This window comes from Psammomys obesus, unplaced genomic scaffold (genome assembly GCF_907164565.1).
Source record: "Psammomys obesus unplaced genomic scaffold, mPsaObe1.curated_primary_1811, whole genome shotgun sequence".
Classification (NCBI taxonomy): Eukaryota; Metazoa; Chordata; class Mammalia; order Rodentia; family Muridae; genus Psammomys; species Psammomys obesus.
In genome coordinates this window covers 14,586,609-14,608,731 of record NW_026586173.1, presented here as the reverse complement: position 1 = coordinate 14,608,731, position 22,123 = coordinate 14,586,609, and the positions used below count along the sequence as shown (strand labels likewise).

Here is a 22,123-nt window from a genome sequence, read left to right as displayed (position 1 = left end):
GTTTGATTATTTCCAGTTGTCTACTCCTCTTGGGTGTGTCTGCTTCTTTTTTTCTAAGGCTTTTCGGTGTGCCATTAAGTTGCCTGTATGATGTCTGAAACTTCTTTCTGGAAGCACTTAGTGCTATGAACTTTCCTCTTAGCACTGCTTTCCTTGTGTCCCATAAGTTTGGTTAAGTTGGGCCTTCATTTTCATTGAATTTTAAGAAGTCTCTAATTTCTTTTTTTCCTTTCTTTCCTGACCAAGCTGTCATTGAGTAGAGAGTTGTATATTTTCCGTATGTATGTAGGCTTTTTGTTATTTCTGTTATTTCTTTTTGTTATTTTGTGTATGTGTATACTCGTGTGTCATGAATGTGGAGGCCAGAGGATAACTAGTAAGAGTCAGTTCGTCTATCATTTGTGTTTTGGGAAACTCTGGTTGTCAGGGTTGGTGACAAGTGCCTTTAATCAGTACTAGTCCTCGTCAGTACATGTCTGTCTTTTGATAGATAAATTTCATCATCACATTTGAAGCACCTATTTCATAAAAGGATTATGCCCTATGGTTTTGATTTACACCTATAATGCAAGGTTATTCAACATATGCAATAATCAGGTATCACATATGACGTAACAAAATAAGAAAATCACCATAGAAAAAATTACAAAAATAAAAGGCACAGAAAAAAGTCAACATTTTCCATGATACTCTCAACAAACTGCATATAGAAATGATCGCACCTTAATTTACTGGTGATTATATATGTATGTCAAGTCAGTGGCTATCATCATACTAAAAGAAAAGTCCAGGGTTTTTCCTTTAAGATCAAGAACAACAATATCCCTGCTTGGAACTTATATTCATCATAAAACTGGAAGTTTGAGCCAATTAAGTAAGAAAGAGAAATAAAAGGCATCTAAATAAAAAAACAAGACAAAACTGTTTGCATATATTGTCATTCTGAATGGAAGAAAAATTGGTAGACCTATCTGGAAAACAGCATTAAAGCTCCTCATGAAACTTTAAGTACACTAACTAAATACTCCAACAAACTGATTATGGGTAGACACTCAAGGAATGCTTAAAGAGATATGTGTAATCTATGTTCAGTGTCGAAAAACCAACAATAAAGTATGTAAACAACCTAAGTTTTCCTTTGTGTAAAAAAAAAAAAAAACTTTCATACAGAATGGGCACATAAGAAACTGACTTGTCTTAAGGTGGAACTCAAAGATGAAACTCAAGGTTCTCCTCTGATCTCCACATGCACACACAGATGCATGCAAACACATATCACATATACTCATACATACAAATATTTTGACTGCATAAAAAGAATGTCTACTCTTTTTTTTTTTTTTAAGGAAATTGTGTCATGCAGGACAGCAGGGATGAAACTAGAAGACATTTTGTTGTGTGTAAATAAGCAAGACACAAAAAAACTAAAAATAATACATTATTTAAATATAAAGTGTAGCTGGGCATGTTAGTGTATACATTTAATCCCAGCACTTGGGAGGCAGAGGATCTCTGTGAATCCACTGCCAGGCTGGTCTATACAGTGAGTTCCAGAGTAAAGAGTGAGGACCCTGTCTTTAAAAGGGGGAAGGGATATAAGTCAAACAGGAGGAAAAAATGTAACTGTGGTTACCAAAAACTAAGAGTTAATATTTATGAGTTACTGTTAAAGGTTAAAAACTTTCAGTTACAAAATGAGCAACAAAGCGTTTCATAATACCAAAACCAATTACTGTATTACACTTTAATAAACATTGTCTCATTGTGTATACATATATTCCATAAATCTTGTACATCCTAAATAGATTTTAAGACTGGAAAGTCATTAAGTGCAAATATTAAAAATATCTTAAAACATTGAAAATGCAAAAACTGGTCAAAACAAGTTTATAAAACAATCAAGAAAGCCAGGTTTCTGTTAGTATACAAGATCTTAAGACACAGAAACAATCGCCATATTTTATACACAAAGTTTCCCAAATGTGAATCACTTCATGTTTATTGAACGTTGATGACTAACATAAATACCTACTTTCCAACATTTCTTACTTTCACGAAGTCCTCCACTGTGGTACTGTAGGTAATCATCAAAGCACTAAACAGAAATATGTTATGTGCCAACAGAGTTTCTCTCACATACTTATAAAAAAGCCCTAGAAATAGTTAAGACTTTCTATGTTTCTGACATTGTGCAGCTTCAAAGTGAGTTCATGTGAGCTGCATTTTGAACATTCTGATCACTTCCCACTAAGTTCATGAGGCCTTTTTACAACATGAGTTCTTTCATGTCTTTGAAGTCAACTAAGACATAATCACTTTACAAATGGCTTACACTGATAAGCTTTCTTGCTACTATGAATCTGAATGTACTGCTAAAGCATCAGAACTTCCTAAACCAGTCTCTTCATTCCTTCCAACCAAAGACTTTATCTCAAGGGCTTTTATATGTTCTGTAAGATGAGAGCTACTGAAGGCTATTCCATAACTTTTACACTTATAGGGTTCCTCTCCACTGTGAATTCTGACATGTTTACTTAGATGTGAGTAAACAGCAAAAGCTTTCCCACACTCCTTACATTCATAGGGTTTCTCTCCAGTGTGAGTTCGCATGTGAATATGAAGGTAGGAGGAACATGTAAAGGCTTTCCCACACTCGTGACATTCAAAGGGCTTCTCTCCAGTATGAATTCTCAAATGTGCAATAAGGTAGGAGGAAGAAGCAAAAGACTTTCCACACTGGTCACATTCGTATGGTTTCTCTCCTGTGTGACTTCTTATATGTTCAAGGAGGCCTGAAGATGTGGCAAAAGCTTTCCCACACTCCTTACATGCATAGGGCTTCTCCCCAGTGTGAGTTCTAATATGTTTTGTAAGACCAGAGCGCACAGTGAATGCTTTCCCACATTCCTCACACTTATGGGGTTTCTCTCCTGTGTGAATTCTTACATGTTTACTTAGATGTGAGGACACAGTGAAGGCTTTCCCACATTCCTTACATATATAAGGTTTCTCTCCAGTGTGAGTTCGTATGTGATTATGAAGATAGGAAGAACATGCAAATGCTTTTCCACACACATTGCACTCAAATGGATTTTCTCCAGTGTGTGTTCGTAAATGTTTAGTAAGGCTTGTGCGCTCAGTGAAGGCTCTGCCACACTCCTTACATACATAGGGCTTCTCTCCAGTGTGAGTGCGCATGTGAATACGAAGATAAGAAGAGCATGTAAATGCTTTCCCACACACTTTACACTCATAGGGCTTCTCTCCCGTGTGTGTTCTTAAATGGGTAATAAGAGTTGAGGAAGAAGCAAAAGCTTTCCCACAGTGATCACATTCAAAGGGTCTCTCTCCCATGTGACTTTTCATATGTTTAATAAGGCCTGAGGTTGAAGTGAAGGCTTTCCCACATTCCTTACATTCATAAGGCTTCTCTCCAGTATGTGTTGGTAAATGTTTACTTAGGCCAGAGCGCCCTGTAAAGGCTTTACCACAATCCTTACATTTATAGGGCTTTATTCCAGTGTGAACCCGAAAATGATCATTAAGACAAGAGGAGTTTCTAAAGCATTTTCCACAAACTTTACACTCAAAGGGCTTCTCTTCAGTGTGAGTTTTTAAGTGCTGGGTTAGTGGATAACACCTAGAAAAGGCTTTCCCACATTCCTTGCACTGATAAGGTTTCTCCCCAGTGTGGGTACGCATATGAATATTAAGGTTGGCAGAATATTTAAAATTTTTACCACATTCCTTACATTCATAAGATTTTTTCCCAGTGTATGTTTGACCATTGCCAGCATGGCTCATGGTTGCATTAAAAGCTTCACCACACTGTACTCCCTTAGAGAGTTTGTCTTCATTATGACTTTTCCCAAGTGCCTGAAGGCATGACTGACTATCAAAGGCTTGCTGAAGTTTACTGGATTCAAAGAATTTGGCTTGTACACATGTTGTCTGGTAAGTAGCACTTGTAATCATATTAAAGTTTTTTCCATTCTGACTTAATTGAGGACCTTTGTCTGCGGAAAAGGTTTCCTTAGGCCAAGTAGGAAAGACTTGTCCATTCTGAATGCAACCATAAACGTTTCCTGTGTTTTGAATACCTATGTGTATGAGACTACATAAAATTTCTCTGATGATTTCTCCAGGTGGCTTCAAGTCACAGAGCTCCTTTCCATTGTGGCTGAGTAACTGTTGATTAAAATATATATAGATTAATTTTTTTTTCATTTATCTCACTCATCTAAAGATAAGAACATGATAAGGATGGTGGGTTTTCCCATTTTTATTACATGTATTTTACTCAACGTGAATGAAAAAAATCCTACAAGAATCTTATGCCATCTGTTCTAATCCTGAAAGGCTTCTACTGGCCCGGGTTCTGCTTCTGACCTTGACCTGTCTAGACACTACTGGGCATAGGGCTGGAAGAAATGAAACTCAAGGGGCCAGTGGGTTACACAGGACCTTGGTTAAGTGCAGGAGAAACAGCCTTTCCTGAAATGGGTTTCTGTGAAACAACTCTCCTTTATTGGGAACACATGAGCTCTAAAAACCTTAGGGAAATGGGTAGAGGTTTTCAGGGCGAGTGGACATCATTGGCTGGGGCTGAGGTACTAAGGGAGCTACAATTTGCATAATGGAAAATCCCGGTGTTAGCTGGACATGCCCTTACAAGGAAATAGGAAACTGTAACCTGAAACCTGGCCACCAGGATGCATGACCACCTTGAGGGCGGCAGAGGCGGGGTCACATACCTATGCGAGTCAGGGCCCACAGGCCCAGAAGAGGGAGGGGTTAGTCCCTCCTCCTGCCGGCCTCAAGAGGAGACTTTGGGGTTTGGACACATCTCGAACTTACTCTTGCTCCTGACTAACCCCCCTGGTCACAAGACTCATGAGCTCCACAGGCTTCCTGTGCTTTCATGAAACTGTTTTAAAAGCACAATGTCTGTAACATAGGTAGGAATATGTGCTTATGGGAGCTCAAGTTTCAAAATAGGATTTGAACACCTTTCTAGACACTACTTCTGTGGATGTAGGTTAATTCTAATACCTCTTTATTTGTAAGCATTTTGATAAAATTTACATGAAATACCCAGTATATTTCATTGAAGAAAATGTAAAATCTTTCTTGTGACTCTTACCAGTTGTATCTCATTTGCCATTTTTAACTGAAAAATATCCTGCTGAAACACTGTCCCTCTGGTGTTAAGTTGCATAGCGCATTCTGAAGTTAAATAACAAACAAACAAAAAATGTAAGTGCTTCCACAGTAAAATAGAGACATTAATAATTATATATCTCATTTGAGTTTGTTTTCATTTTAAACAAGTTAAAAATAAAGTTATGTTATATGTTAGCAACTTGGCTAAGTTTAAAATTTTACAGGCTGGGGATTCAGGTCCATGTCAGAATAAAAGAGAATCTGGGAGCTGGAGAGATGGTGTAGAGGTTAAGAATATTTGCTGTTCTTGTTTTAAAATAAATTAATAAAACATGCAGATTCAGTCCCAAGCACCCACATCAGGCAGCTCACAACCATTGTGACTCCAGTTCCAGGAAACCATACACCCTCTTCTGGCCACCACAGGCACCTGCATACACATGGCATACAAGCCCTTATGCATACACATAAAATTTAAAACAATAATATTTTTTAAAGAGGCCCTAGATCCAGCAGTCAATAATAATGATACTAACATAAACACATAAAATCACAATTACAAAGAGAACAGGCAATAAAAATTTAAAAATAATTTTCTCTGAAATTTAAATGTCCTGGGTAAACAGAGACAATATTATCAGGGAGATAAGAAAGATTTAGACAATTGAGATTGTTAAAAAGAAACAAATAAAAGTCTAAATAGGTGAAAAGTAATAGAACTTAGAGGTATGAAGATCTAAAATGTCCAAGTCCAATGGCCTCAGCTTTCTGACTCAAGCATCTCTCTGTGGTAACATACCTTAGTGGCAGAGTACTAGCTTAGCTTGCCTTTGTGCCATCCACAGAATGGGGAGGGGTTCCCTACTATATTTCAAGTAGACTAAACCCCCAAACATTTGTTAAGTTTACCACCTTAGTAAACTCCTCCCTCAACTACTCTCAACTCTTCAGCCTCCAAACAAGAGCTTGGTTTGGACTTGATAAGCTGATCCTATGCATGAAGACAGATGCACTCATGAAAGCAAATCAAGCAAGTAAGAGTATACCTTTCCATGACTTAGAAACTATGGTTCCAATGATAGCAATGAAATACTGATAAAGACCCCAATAAAGAAATAGCCCTTTTATGTGTTGATAAGTAATGACTTCGTACCCTTAAAGTGATAGTTACAAGGATAAGACAAAATACTAATACTGGGCCAGTGGAATGGCTTACCATGTAAGAGTGCTTGCCACTACACCTGACCACCTATGTACATGCTAGGACATGGTGGAAAGAAAGAACTGACTTCCCCAAGTTGTCTACTGACTTTTAGACATGGTAACAAACAAAAAAATAAATGTAAAAAGAACATTTTTAAGTACAAATATCAATCAAATAAAAAAGAAAGTGAAAGAAAAGAAATTAAGACAGGTTTTCAGTGTGTGGTCTTGGCTGGCCAAAAACTTCATAGATCAGGCTAGCCTTGAACTCACGGAGATATATGCCTGTCTCTTCTTCCTGGAATGCTAGGATGAAAAGCATGTGCCACCACATCCACGAGATCTTTGTTATCATGGAGAAAAAAAAATTATGCTAGTAGTTAGATATTACAGTACATCAGAATCATGTGGAGGGACAATTAAAACAGACAGTCTGGACAATAAACAGTATTTCTGATTCAGTTTGTCAAATATAGTCTGACAATTTCCTTTCAGTTGAGTATATTAGCAATACTCGTGATCTTAGGGCTGTGTCTTAAGACACAACAGAGTAGATTAAAACACAATAAGGCAGACTATGAGGGGGCTGGAGAGAGGTTAACAGAACTGGCTGCCCTTCCAAAGGTTCCGAGTTCAATTCCCAGCAACCACATAGTGGCTCACAACCATCTGTAATGAGATCTGATGACCTCTTCTGGCATGCAGGCAGGACACTGTATACATAAGAAATAAAAATTAAAAACTTTAAAAAAAAAAAAGGCAGACTATGAGCTCTCAATCAATCTCTCTCTCTCTCTTTCTCTCTCTGCTGTTTTTTGCTTTGTTTTGTTTTATGAGACATTCTCTCCATATAGCCCTGGCTGTTCTGGAGCTAACTGTATAGACCTGGCTGAATTCAAATGCACAGAGATCCTCCTGACTCTGCCTTCCTAATACTGAGATTAAAGGCATGCACCACCATGCCCAGCCTTTTGGTATTTTCAACTGTCCTTAGAGCTGCCACCACCAATCCTAAAACAAACAAACAAGCAAAAAATTCATAGGTGTAATGGCTCAGCAGGTAAAGGTGATTGCTGCCAAGCCTGACAACCTGAGTTCCATCCCTAGACCTCACATGATAGAATGAGAGAGATGACTCCCAAAAGTTATGCCCTGAACTCCACTAGTGGACTATGATACACTCAAACAGACACACACACACACACACACACACACACACATATATATAACATAAAATAAAATGTGACTAGAAAAATATACATTTTTGTTCTGTAAGAATATACAGGGAATGAGGGGAACCTCACCTAATGTGGCCAGGTTCCAGGAGTTCTCAAACATCACCTCTCTGTAAAGGTTCCTTTGTTGTGTGTCCAATAAAGTCCATTCCTCCTGGGTGAAGTCTATAGCCACATCTTCAAAGGTCACTGACTCCTACAATCACATACACTTGGATCTGAGCCAACTAACATCTCCATCCAAAGTCACAGGAGACTAAATGGAAAGAAACTAAATGCCTACAACAGAGCTGGTAGTTCTCCAGTGGCATATGCCAGAGTTCAGTGAATAACCCTAGCTACTCTTTATATCCATCTCAGTACTATTAATTTTCACTTTCATGTCTTATCTTTAAAGATAGGGCTGGCCAGGTTGGCTGACCCTAAATTCTTTATTTTCCCACCTTTACCTACCTATGGGATTAAAGGCATGTACCACTGTGCCTGGACTTCATTCCTATATCTTTCTTGACACATTATTTCACCCACAACCAGACCAGATGCTCTTTCTCATTTATTTCCTTCTATTTAAACATGTTAAACATACTGCATACACTTGATAAATGCTGAGAGGTAAATAAGTCTACAGAAAAAGAGAACATTCATCCCCTTTATCAACTGTCAGAACACAGTAAAATCAGAAATACACAATGACATGAGGATGAAGATTAATTACAAATACTGAAATGTTCAAATAATTTTCACAATAATCTTAAATATAAAAGTTTACTTTTCTCATGGATATGATAAAATATATGACAAGAAGCAATGTCAGCGAGAAAAGATTTATTCTGGCTTACAGTTAAGATGTAGTCATGAAGAAATATAACTAATCACTCAGTCCTTGAATGAGGTTTTATTTCCTTCCAGAAGCTCTGGAGAAAAGGTCTGCCTACATGGAAACGTATCAGCCTTATGGGTGTAATACAGGATATGCATTAGTCACACCTGGTAACTTGTCCAGCAGTCAGACACTGTCCCTTCCTGCTCTGTCTTTTCATTATGAAAGTAGCTTGGGTTCCTAGAAAATAAACCTAGTAGGAAAAAGAAAAAGAAAGCAGAGTTATCCATAATTCTCACATTTACATACATGGATGTCATCCAATCTCGGGTCAAAATTCCCATACAGTCCAACACAGGCAATCAATCTCTCTCTCTCTCTCTCTCTCTCTCTCTCTCTCTGTGTGTGTGTTTGTATCTGTGTGTATGTCTCTCTCTCCCTCCCTCCTTCCCTCTACCCCTTTCTCTCTCATTTCACATGCATACAGAACTACTACACAGTGCTGGTGCATCAACTTCAGAAAAAGGAATGGTAAGCTACACGGTCCATGAGAACAAGTATATCAGTTATACCTTACAGGTAATAAACAATAAGCCCTAGAAACATAACCTATTAACTACTACCAATGAAGGAACTTATGAATAAAATCATAAGTAACACCCATAACCAGAGTACACACATCAGCAACTCTTGCCAACTTCGGCATCTGTACTAGTTATTTTTCTCATTGCTATGATAAAAAGAAAAAGAAAAAAAAACTCAACAAGAATCAACTTTGGGGGCTGGAGAGATGGCTCCATTGTAAAAAGCACTTGTTGCTCTTGCAGAGGACTCAGTTCTTAGCACCTACATAGTAGTTCACAACCATCCATAATTCCAGTTCGAGGAAATCTAATGCCCATTTATGACCTCTACAGGCACCAAGCACACGTGTGGTCCATAGACTAAGCAAGCAAAACACATAGAAAATAATAAAATAAATCTTTTGACAAATAAAAAAGAAGCAATTTAAAGGAGAGTTTATTAGGGCTTATACTTCAAGAGGATATATTCCTTAAAATATACTGGAACACTCTTCCAGAATTTGAAGGACAAGTTTAGACATATAAGTGGCCACTGGTGATCTCTTCTTTCTACGGGAGAAGGCATGTCAGCAGGAGTGACAGGTTGGCTGATTACATTGCATCAGCAGTGGGGAAACAAAGAATCAACAGGAAGTAGGGCTGGGCTATAAAACCTCAAGGCCTACCCAACACTGAGCCACTTCTTCCAGCAAAGTTCCACCTTCTGAAAGTTTGACAACCTTTCCAAAACAGCACTACAGGGAACCAAGGGTTCCAATAAATCATTGAGGTAATTTCATATTCAAATCACAGAGCATCCCTGAACTGGCAGAATGACTATTCAAGCCCAGAGCACCAACACATATTCTGTCTGTACGAGGAGCACACAACACATAAGCAAGTCTTACCATGGGACAAACTGATGGCTTCCATCCTGTAAGGGTGATGGTGAAATACACTGGGACACTCTCTTCCGGAATTTGAAAAATACGTCTGGGCAGATTATTCATATAAGTGGTCAGTGGTGATCTTTCCTCTCTCTACAGTGCTACTTGTATTCTTGAAGACATGGATGGACCATTCATCATCAAATATTACCTATTAATCATCAAGCATCATAATTAGATCTTTCTTTTTATGATGGGTTAAAACCACTAAAAATGATAACACATGGGCTGGAGAGGTGGCTGAGCAGTAAGAGCACAGGCTGCTCTTCCAGAAGGTCTGAGTTAAGTTTTCAACACAACCACCTGTAACTCCAGCTCTAGGCAATCAGACATCCTCTTCTGCCTCTGTGGGTCCTTTACTTTTATACAAATGAAATGCATTCACACACACACACACACACACACACACACACAATAATAAACATAAATAAAAATAAAAACAAGCTTAAAAATTAATTATCCTAAGATTTCAAGGGCTCCTATCATTAGCAACATTCATATTTAAAAACCTAGATTTTTAAATATGAATGGGGAACTGGAGAGACAGTGCAGTGGTTAAAGTGCTTGTTGCTCTTGTAGAGAATCTGGCTCAGTTCCCAGCACCCACATGGTGGCTCACAACCATCCAAAACTTTAGTTACTCTCTTTGAACTTCTACGTGCACCACGCACATCCTTGGCCCACACACATGCAGGCAAAACACTCACACATAAAATAAATAAACAAAAAGAAACAAAATCATCTAGATTCAGGACCAGTTAGATGGCTCAGCAGGTCTAAGTGCAGCCTAAATACAATCTCTGGGACCCATAAGGTAGAAGGAGAAAATCAACTCTTGAAAGTTTTCCTCTGACCTCTACACTCATGCTATAACATATACTAAATACATAAATGTAAAAAAAACTATGTCATAAAACAAACAAATGAACAAGACTCAGGAAAGAAAAAAAGAGCATGCAATTGTCCTAATCATCTACTTATAGATGAAGTAAAGCTTTAGGCACTTTGACCCTAAATTCTGATATGGTAGATGGCACTCCTCAGTAGGATCACCATATAGAAGACCCTAGAAATTAACACCTGGCTCACTTACTTTTGCTGCAAAAGATTAAAACGAGAACATCACATGGGCTTTTTGTTTGTTTTGTTAGTTTGAACCAAGCCTCCTACAGCCTGCACTGACTTCCTATTAAATATAAGCTGAGACTGACCCTGAATCCCTGATCATCCTTCCCAAGTACTGAAATTATATGCTTCTACCACCATCTTGGCCAGCTTCCGAAAAGTTTTACCAAAAAAAAGTCTGACTAAGGGCTGCCATAATGGCTCAATGAGTAAAATGTTTGCTGTAAAGCCTGGCAAGCTGAACCTGATTCCTACAATCTATAAGGGTAGAAGGAGAGAACCAACTACAAAATTGTCCTCTGTCCTCTCCAAGCTTACTATGGACCTTCACAGCACACATACACACACACCAAAAGCAATGATAACTGATACTTACATTGTTTGAAAAAAGACATTCAGGAGCTGGAAAATGATTCAACAATTAAGAGATGTACTGCTATAATAAAAGACCCAAGCTTGGTTCCCAGATCCCATAGCAGGAGGACCACAACAACCTATAATTCCAGTTCCAGAGTTTAACACTCTCTTCGCAGGACCTGCATTCACATGCACAATTTCCCATGAAGAAAAACATGCACATACATAATTGAAATGAAAAAAAAAATTTTTTGAAAGTCAGACTATATCTGAAGTACTAACAAAGCCAAACAGTGTCCCTGTCTACAAACACTGAGCTGCATGTTCTGAACTCTATGTTTTTGCTCCTAGCAGAGGACAGAAACCACACAGAGGGTATGCTGGCTAGTCTTATGTCAACTTGATACAAGCTTGAGTCACCTTGGAAGAGGTAACCTCAATTAAGAAAATGCCTCCATAAGACAGGGCTGTAGGCAAGCCTGTAGAGTATTTTCTAAAATTAGTGATTGATGTGGGAGGGCCAAGGTTATTGTAGGTGGTGGCATCCCTGGGCTGGTAGTCTTGGGTATTTTATGAAAATGAGCAAACAAGTAAGCTGTACTCTTGCATGGTCTCCAGGCTCCTGCCCAATTTGAGTTCCTACACTGACTGCCTTCAATGATGAAGTGTGATACAGAACTTTAAGTGAAATAAAGCCTTTCTTCTCCAAATTGCTTTTGGTAATGGAAGTGTTCCACCACAACAAGAAAAACCCTAAGAAAGAGGACAAACACTTTATCTTTTGCCCAACATGTGGCTATCTGGTGCTGTTTTCAAAAAACATCTGCTTTTTATTGGTGACTTGACTTATGCATTGAGATGAGTTACATTTTTACTTCATTTTTCAAGTTTAACTTTCATATTAGTGAAATAAATAAAAATAAAATAGATTCAATTCTCTGAGGACTCCACTGAACCTAGCTCAGTTTTTCTCCTTCCTGTGGATCCTCGAAGCCCTCCTTTCCAAGCCATTCTTAATTACTTTGTGTCAATCAGCAATACCTAAATTCTCATCGCACCCAACATTACTCAGTTGTTGGGGGTTGATCTGATGCTTGTATTTTGATGCTAATTACTGACCCTCAACATCTTGTTACTTCCCAGATACACCTATCCTTGTTGTGTAAACCTGCCTAAGACATTATACCTGATTGGTTGATTAAAAGGCCTAAAACCTGGGGAGGGCAGAATGGGGTAGGTGTGACTAAGGTTCCTGGGCTTTGGGAACAGAAGAATCATGGGAAAAGGACAGACAGTCAGATGGGAAGAGAGGAAGAAGGACACTACGATGGGTTAGCTTGGAGAAGCAACCACATGGGCCAGGAAGACCTAAGCATTATCACCAGTACCTATGTAAAAATGCTAGGTGAAGTGATACGCAGCTGTAATCACAGACTGGGACATCAGAGACAGAAGGATCCCTAGGAATCCTTGGCCAGATGGTCTAGCCTAATTACTAAGCTCCAGACAAATGAGAGACCCTGTCTCAGGAGATGGATGGCATCCCTGAATATGACACAAGAGACTGTCCACTGTCCTCCACATGCACGCACACACACAGATCCATCCACAAATAAATATGTACAAATACACATGTGAATTAAAAAAACAAATATGCCAAATCAATGCTCATACAAGATGTTATTATTAATGTCTTGTCATACCTGTTGTCCTAGAGAAAGACAGATGTAGTAATAATCTCCTCTGCAAAGATTAGGGTGGCAAAATTGCTGAAGTACTCTGGGTATCATCTGGAAAACACTAATTGTGTCCCTTGAAAAACAGAAACACAAGGTCACAGAACTATTGAAACAGGCAATGAGCAATGTGTTAGCCAACGTGTAAAGGAAGAATATCTTTAGTTGCTGACTAAATACAAGACAACCAGTTCTGTTACCATACTACAGAACCTTCATAGATGGAACCACATTAAGGTTGCAGTCAAATACTATAAGGTACCACTTATTTACTTTCAGATTTAACAATACACAATCATGGCCCGTCACACAGAAAAGCCTGGGGAATAACCACTCAAACTTTATTTCCTATTTTTTTTTTTTTAACTGTTAACACTTTTGTTTTGTGGAGGCAGGGGCATACACACCACAGTACTCATGCAGAAGTCAGAGGACAAAGCAGTTCTGTCCTTCCACTGTGAGTCCGTTGGATTGAACTTCTAGTTCATCAACTCTGACAGCAGGTTGATCTGCTGCCTTGATCTGCTGAGTCATCTTTCCTATCCTATTTTTAAGTTTTATTTACCCAGATTTAACTCTGAGGTCCTATTTAAACTTTCTTTGACCAAATTACCTTTTTTTTTTTCCTTTTTTCTTTTCTTTTCAGACAGTAGATGGTGGTTTCATTATGAAGCCCAGGACGGCCTCAAACTTGCAATCCTTCTGCCTTAGCTCCCAAATGCTGAACATGCTATTGTGTGCCACCAAGGCCAGCTTACACTATTATTATTAGGTTCTATATATCAAGGTATCTTAGTTATGGTTATTATTGCTGTGATGAATCACCATGACAAAGTGACCTGGGGGAAAAGGGCTTATTTGGCTTTGACTTCCAAATGACTATTCATCACTGAAGGATGTCAGGACAGGAGCTCAAACAGGGAGGTACTCAAAACCGGGAGGCAGAAGCTGATACAGAGGCCGTGGAGGAATGCTGCTTGCTGACTTGCTTCTTCCGGCTTGCTTAGCCTGCTTTCTTACAGACTCCAGGACCAACAGCCCAGGGATGGAACCACACTAATGAGCAGAGCCCACCCACATCAATCTCTAATTAAGAAAATGTCCTACAGGCTTGCCTACAGCCGAATGTAATAAAGGCATTTTCTTAACTGAGTTTCCCTCCTCTTAGATGACCTTAGCTTGTGCCAAACTGAGATAAAACTAGCACAGAAGGCAATTTGTTTGAACTTTTAAAGACTTCCTATTTTTATATGTGTGGGTGTTTTGCCTGCATGTATATCTGTATCAAATGAACTTAGTGCCTGTAAAAGCCAGTGAGGTCATCAGATCCCCTGGAACTAGAGTTATCGATGGTGAAGTGATACAGAAAAAGAACTTGAAGTAATAGTATAAATATAACAAAAGATTTACTGATAGACTTTGCTTAAGAGGCATTAAGGTCATACAAAAAAGAAATTTAGCTGAGGGAGCCCTGCCTCCAAAATATCCCAAAGATAAGTATTATTCTAATGAGGACTGTTAGAAATTTTAAAATTTAGGATATGAGGACTTAAGTTCACCAGGACTGACCAGCCTTAGGTTTCATTCCTGCTGGAGATCAGCCCCAGCAGTTGACAAGGTTCCTGAGAGGAGTTAAGGAGTCAGCATGGGAGGAATGAGTCAGGCTCAGTGGTCAGAGGAATCTTACAGCTCTGACTAACTAGCAATTAGGTTGCTAGTTATTTATTTATACAATAAATAACTTTATTTATAAATAGCTTCTTTATTTATACAAACTTCACAGAACAATGATTATCCAAGAAGTGCAGATTATATCACTTAGTCTCCAGACAGGTGTTTGATCTTTCATTACATGTCTGACAGTTACAAATGCAGTCATAACTAAAAAATACAAAGAGAACAGATATCATTTGTATTATTAGCCCTAGAACTCCAATTCAAAGAATCTAAAGAATGTCTCTGCCAAAGCAAATACATTTATTTTATGACAGACTGATTTTAGACTGGCAGTATTTACACTTTTAAAGTGCTCCAGACAAACAAAAACTATCTAAACCAGTCTTTTTATGAATAGTAAATACCAATGCCTAACTCTTTTACTTATATCATTTCATTATCTATGCTATTGAGTAGGAAAAGTTACTTTAGTCTGTTGGAGACAAGCCCTAAGAAACTTCTGACCTTTTCTCATTCCCCCCACCCTGCTGCACCTGGTTGACCAACATCCTGCTTGACAGTTGCAGAAAGGTGCTAACTGTACCATGACTTCCGGAGATAACATGTGGATACTTGGAACCAAACCCGGGTCCTCTGGAAGAACACCAGTGAGTGCCTAACCACTGAGTCACCACTCTAGCACCTATCAAGTCAATTTGTAAATGACAAAAACTGACTTTATAACCCCAGATGCTGAGGCAAGAGAGGACAGTGAGTTCAAGGCCAGCGTGAACAAAACAGAAAAACCCCATCTTCCATATATTAAAAAAGAAAAAAATCAATTTTATTCTTATTTGTTATTATGCTGAGCATGTATGTGAAGCACATTAGGGCAATACTTACTGTGCCTACTACAAAATTCAAGCAAGTCCACAGTTAAGAGTGAGGCATACCAATTTTCCCACTTCAACTCTTTAAGGTTATAGAGACCCATCTTTAAATTAGATAGGATGAGCCAGGCATGAAGGCATGTGTCTTTAATCCCCACTCTCATGAAGTAGAGGCAGGTGGATCTGTGAGTTTGCAGTCAACTTGGTCCATATAGTAAGTTGCAAGACAGCCAAGAAGAAACCCTGTCTCAAAAAGGAAAAACAAAAAACAAAAATTAATAGGATCTCGGGTATAAATGTGAGTCTTAGAATTAATGAATTTCATGAATTCTGTCAATTCATGGTTACTTTTAATACATGTCACTGACAGCTCCAAACCCAATCAGGGCCCTTTTCATCCTTTTCCCTCCTGATAAAGGGGTTTCTTTACTATGTGGCCCACACTAGGAAGTAGTGACCCCAGACCTCAACCTTCTGAATTCCTTTTTTTTTTTTTTTGGAGGGGGGGTGATTCAAGACAGGGTTTCTCTGTGTAGGCTTGTCTGTCCTGGACTCACACTGTGGACAAGGCTGGGTTCAAACTCACAGAGATCCACCTGTCTCTGCTCCTTCCTCTGCCTCCCAGAGTGCTGGGATTACAGGCACACACCACCACACCCAACTCTAAATTCCTTTCATTACACATGGACTTAATATGTAAATTTTCCATTTAGAATGAGATTATATTATATAACTTTTATTTCTCATATGTATAATTAATCATATATGTCTTACATTATGTATAATAAAATATTCTTATATACAACATATTCAATTATCCCGTATTTTCAACTCTAGTATCTTAGGATCTGATATTGTAGTAACTAAGAGCCTGGAGTACACCTCAGAGGTAGAGCACTTGCCCGGCATGTTCAACGACCTGGGTTTCATATCCAGCACTAAAAAAAGTAAGGAAGAAAAAAGATCTATGGCTTTCATTATCTTCATTCAATCTGTCCTGTGCACTGTATTTAAAGTTCCTTTGTATTCTCAAACACCTAGAAGCCAACAGGAGTCTAGTCTCTTCTCTCATTTTGTTTTGTTTTGTTTTGTTTTGTGAGCCACCATGTGGTTGCTGGGAATTGAACTCAGGACCTTTGGCAGAACAGCCAGTGCTCTTAACCTCTGAGCCATCTCTCCAGCCTTTCTAGGCTTTTAACTACCATCTAAGTATCCAGTTTCTCATTCTTGCTGATAAGGCAAAATAAGGAAGGAAACGGGCCTGGTGCCTCTAAGTAACCTCTCACTGGGATCCCCTGCCTTCAGAATAATCAGACCACAACCCTATTCCTTTTTAAAATGTACTATTACAAGGGTACAGTTGAATAGGAAAAAAAATCCTAATATTCTACAACACTGAAGGGAAACTGTGTTTTACAACCAGTAATCAAAGATTCCAAAACAACTTCTAATGGAAAAACGACTCAACAATTAAAAGTACTTGCTGTCCTTGCATAACTGAGGTTCGAGTCTCAGCATTCACATGGTGGCTCACAACTACTCTTCTGACTTCGAAACCTGCATATACATGGTGCATATACTTACACCAGACCAAACACTCATATACAAAACATAGAAATAGATAAAAATCCTTAAAAACAAAGACAGCTAAAAGAAAAAAAAAGAAAAGACAGCTAAAAAAAAAAAAAAAAAAAAAAAGAAAAGATTTCAATGTTCCTAACACAAAGAAACAAGTCTGAGGTTGTAGAAAAGTCAATTATCTTCATCTGGCCATTACATGTACAAATGGTACGAAAATACTATACCATACACCAAAATACACAATTCCTATATATCAAGAAAAAAATAATAAATATAATCAGTTAATAAATATTATAAATAAATAACAATGGCTTGTATCTCTTAGTAGTAACAATTCTTTCTTTCTCCTTGATATTTAACTAACCTGACAAGCTCCTAAATGGCCTACATATGCCCCCATTCTACCTAGACACAATCAACCTGAAAGGGGTTAAAATATACACCAAGAGCAGAGCTCAGTGGCACACATCTGTAATCCCAGCACTCAGGGGGGCAAAGGCAGGCAGATCTCTGTGAGTTCGAGGCCAGCCTGGTGTACAAAATGAGTCCATGATAGCCAAGGCTACAAAGAAAAAAACTTATCTTGAAAAAATACACGCACACATACATACACACACACATGCACAAAGAAGAACAAGAGTGTTTTCATTTGAATCCTAATATGGTACTATTTTATGTGCCAGGTCTTATACATCACCACTTGACTCAGATAACTTAGTGACTTTAAATTAAGGGGACAGAAAAATAAATAAAAAATAAAAATAAAAAAATAAAAATTAAGGGAACAGGGATGTATTTAAATTTTAACTCTTGCTAAAACATAACATTTAACAAAAATGTATGAGTTTAGTCAATTGTGCTTGCAGATTATGGCCATACCTGGGGAATCCCTCTAAATTTAAACATGCCCCTAAAATCTCAATCAAATGAATAAATACAGAAGAAACAGTAGACAAACTTTACTTGAATTTTATCCTTCTTAGATTTTCAATAGTCATAGCCATCATTGTAGAAAAGCATTCCATATTGGCCATAAACCTTCTAACGTAAGAGACAGTAAAATAAAATCAAAGATGTTCCCACTTCTTGACTTGATAAAACGGTAGCACAGATACCCAGTTAAAACACCTAATACATTTTCCAGGCTACCTAACAGAAATGACATCACACACTACTGTTGCAAGCAAGGGCTCAAGAAGATACATCTTCTTCAGGAACACAACCATAACATTACAATGGAGGGTTAATGAATTAAAATAAAGGGTCTCTGAGGAGCTGAGAAACTCCTCAGACTACTGATTAAGAACACCTGTCTGAAAAGAAAGTCAACAATGATGAGAAAATCTGCAGTCAGGAGCCAGGATAAACCTTACAAAAAAAGTTAACATATGATAAAAAACTACTTGCTCGTCTCAGCCTAACACTACAAAGAACAAACACAAAGATAAAAATGTCCATCTTTCCTCTGCCCTCTAAAATCCGAAGCCCAAAGCCCCTCACACTCTCCACTTCCACAGTAAAGGAGCATCTGCTTCTGTTGAGGTCAGTATCCTTTCTTTTATTTTCATACTGCCCCCATCACTCTTGACCTAACAATAACAAATCTCTCCAAAGAGATTCAGGTGACACACTGAAAAAGATAGTCCCAACACCTACTTATATTTTGGAAGGAGGGAGAAGTCACTATCTCTCACTCCATTCAGGTTCAGCATCACTAACTCCAACACCTAGTCCCATTCAAAGACAGGAAAAAAAAAAAAAAAACCTGCCCTTAACTTTGAGTTTTCATCAATTTGCAGTCACATATTCATTTCCTTGGTTAAATATTAAACTTCTCCAATTGCAAAAAGCTCCCTAAGAATATCTACAGGTTGAATTTTGTTGCTTTGCCATAACCAACTATTCATATATCCAAGAAATGAACATTTAAATGTATCAAGAGGCTACAAATGTACATCAGTGGAACAGCATTTGCCTCACATATGCAAAGATTATGAGTCCAAACCCTTGTGCTACAAAATAAATATGGTATCACAATACATAGCTTCCTGAAAGAATGAGTGACTGTTTCAAAAAGATACAACAGAATAACTGTAAGTATTGCTCTAAGCACAAGGAGACTTAAGGACATAATATAGCATTTTACAATGCTATAAACCATCAAATAGTGCTAGAGAGATGGCTCAGAGGCTCTTTCAAAGGAGTAGGCTTACAACCACCCCAGCTCCAGGGGATCCCTCTTCTGGCCTCTTCAAGCACCCATGCACCCTTGCTCATACAGGCACACAGACAAAAACACATAAACAAACATTAAAATAAGTCTTGGGGGGTGGGGGGAAACACCTTTGATGGAGCATTAGAGCCAAGAACAACCAAAATTCTATTTTTGAACAATGGGGAAAATAAATTTTTTCACAAAAGGTGTAGAGGTGTTTTGTTTTTTTTTTCTGGGGGGGGGGGGTTTAAGTAATTTATTTACTTTTATTTTGTGTGCATTAGTGTAAAGATGTCAGATCCCTGGACTTACAGACAGTTATGAGCTGCCATGTGTGTGCTGGGAATTGAAACAAGAGTGCTCTGGAAGAGCAGAGAGCGCTCTTGTTAATGACATCTTCAATATCTTATTTTTTTATTCATGTGTTTTATGTGCATGAGTGTTTTGGTTGCATGTATGCCTATGTAGCGTGTGTATGCCCGATGCCCATGGAGGTCAAAAAAGGGATCAGATCCCGTGGGACTGGAATTACTGATGGCTGTGAGCTACCAAATGGGTACTGGGAATTGAACCTAAGTCCTCTGTAAGAGCAGCTCTTAACCACTGAGCCATCTCCCCAGTCCCTAATTTCTTTATTTTAGGGTGCACTGCCCAACACTTGAAACTCAATTACCAAAACTACAATTTTCAGACTATTTCCTTTAAAAGTAGAAAACTGAAGTTTAAAAAAAGGGGCAGAGGGATCCTATTTACATCAAAGTTTCTATAAGGCTAATTAGAACTTAATGACTTGTAGATTCAGAGCCAAAATTATCTGGAACTATATTTAGTCTCAACAACCATTTAATGCCCCCTGACATCATTTCAACTGTCAGGTAAAACCTTTGTTCTGTATCCTCTGCAGAACACTAGCTCCACCACCAGGCCAAAGGCCTGTAGCAGCTTTTCACCTGCTTGGCTACAGCCCCTCTACCTGAGGTTCCCACCAAGGATTTGAAATTGCCTTGATTTATGACTTTTGGTCTGGAACTATAAAAAGTTCATGTTGCCAGGAATAGTCACCTATGCCTTTAAATCCTAGGGCTGAGAAGTCAGAGCCAGCCAAACTCTGTTCCAGGCCAGCCTGGTCTACTCTGAGAGTTCCAGGCCAGCCAGGGCTGCACCGTGTCACTCCTGTCATGTAGTCTGGCTGGCAGAAAAATAAATGAAAAGAAAAAGAAATCATGTAATCACTTCCACACTGGAACATATAATTTGGGGCAACATATAGTCATTATTTGGTTCAGGAACAATTCTTCTTTCCTTTGAGGTGAGAGGGTTTCTTTGTTTTGTTTTATTCTGCAGGCCCTTGTGTTGAATCCCCGTAGGGAGGACCTAACAAATTCGAATGGACAGAATAACTTTTTTTAAAAACCGGGATTAAAGGTATTTCATTTTTTTGTTTTTTCTTTTTTATTGATTTATTATTTATTACAATTTATCCACCTTGTATCCAAGCTGTAGCACCCCTCATCTCCCCCATGCCCCTCCCCTGGTCCGCTGATAGGGGAGGTCCTCCTCCCCTACTAACTGACTCTAGCCTATCAGGTCTCATCAGAACTGGCTGCATCCTCTTCCTCTGTGGCCGGACAAAATAACTTAGTACTTTTTTTTTTTTTCCGGTATACTCCAGTTTACACGCACACGGTCAACTACAAAGGCGGCCTCTTACCCAAATGTAACTGTTGGAATACTAAGTGGCAACGCCGCCCTCTCAGCAGCTTTCACCCCTCGCTCTCCTGAAGGCGCCGGAACCGCCAGTTCCTGAGGTCGCACAACGGACGCCCAGCCGTGCAGCGGAGGTGGGGGTCTGCAGGGCCGCAGGAAGCGCCGCCGCCAGGGCCGGACCCGCCTCCCTCAGCGGTGCGCGGGCACCGCCTCTGAGGAGCCAGGGAACTCCAAACGCCGCAGCCCGCGCCGGAAGAGACGTGCGGTGGTGCTGACGTCACTTCCGCTTCCGGCCTGGAGCCGGATCCGTTAGGGCTCCTGGTCTAGTGGTTTGGAAGACTGTCAGGGAATTAGTTACATGGTATCAACAACGTCTTCTCCAGGTTGACAACCACAGAAGCGGAAAAAGCACTCCCCAGCCCAGCGCTGGGGCCTGAGAGACCGTGGAGGTCGGCCAATGTCACTTCCGCTTTCGACTCCAGTTTCCTCCGGCCTCGGGTGCTTCACTACACCCTGGGTTTCCGCCCCTGGGGGCAGGGAAGTAACAGTTTTCTGCTCCTAGAGCGGCCTTGCCACAAGCCTTGTTAAGGCTACAACCAGACTAACGGAAGGAGTCATGTATGGACCCCGGGCTGTGTGGACCCAGGACAGACCGGGCAGAGCACGCGTGTTACTACAGTGTTGCCCTTGTCAGAAGTGTGTGAGTCCCTATGTACCCGCTTAGTCATCCAGGTACTTATGTCTCTAGTCACAGAATTAGACGAAAGCACGTGCTTAGAAGTAAAGACAGCTTATTACGAAAAGGAGAGTAGGGTGAATGAGATGACGGCGGGGGTGGGGTGAAAAAGCTTGCCTCCAAGCCTGACGACTGCAGAACCGACTCCCACAAGTTGTCCTCTGACCTTCACACGTTCACCTGCACTCT

At 39.3% G+C, this 22,123-nt stretch overlaps 1 protein-coding gene across 3 annotated transcripts; it reads right to left on the bottom strand.

Moving 5' to 3' along the window:
- Nucleotides 1–1,762: 1,762 nt before the first annotated feature.
- LOC129672107 (zinc finger protein 345-like) lies at nucleotides 1,763–21,445 on the bottom strand. Of its 3 annotated transcripts, none has more exons than XM_055601368.1 (8): nucleotides 21,203–21,445; nucleotides 15,709–15,942; nucleotides 13,117–13,225; nucleotides 9,893–10,082; nucleotides 8,589–8,674; nucleotides 7,671–7,797; nucleotides 5,144–5,226; nucleotides 1,763–4,188 (listed from the first exon to the last, which is right to left on the bottom strand). In XM_055601368.1, the coding sequence occupies exons 4-8, from the start codon at nucleotides 9,915–9,917 to the stop codon at nucleotides 2,353–2,355; spliced, it is 2,157 nt and encodes a 718-aa protein (XP_055457343.1). In that variant the 5' UTR covers nucleotides 9,918–10,082; nucleotides 13,117–13,225; nucleotides 15,709–15,942; nucleotides 21,203–21,445; the 3' UTR covers nucleotides 1,763–2,352. The 3 variants fall into 3 exon arrangements, with proteins under 3 accessions (XP_055457343.1, XP_055457342.1, XP_055457344.1); XM_055601367.1 differs by having other exon boundaries at nucleotides 15,709–15,938; XM_055601369.1 differs by lacking the exon at nucleotides 15,709–15,942.
- Nucleotides 21,446–22,123: the final 678 nt, after the last annotated feature.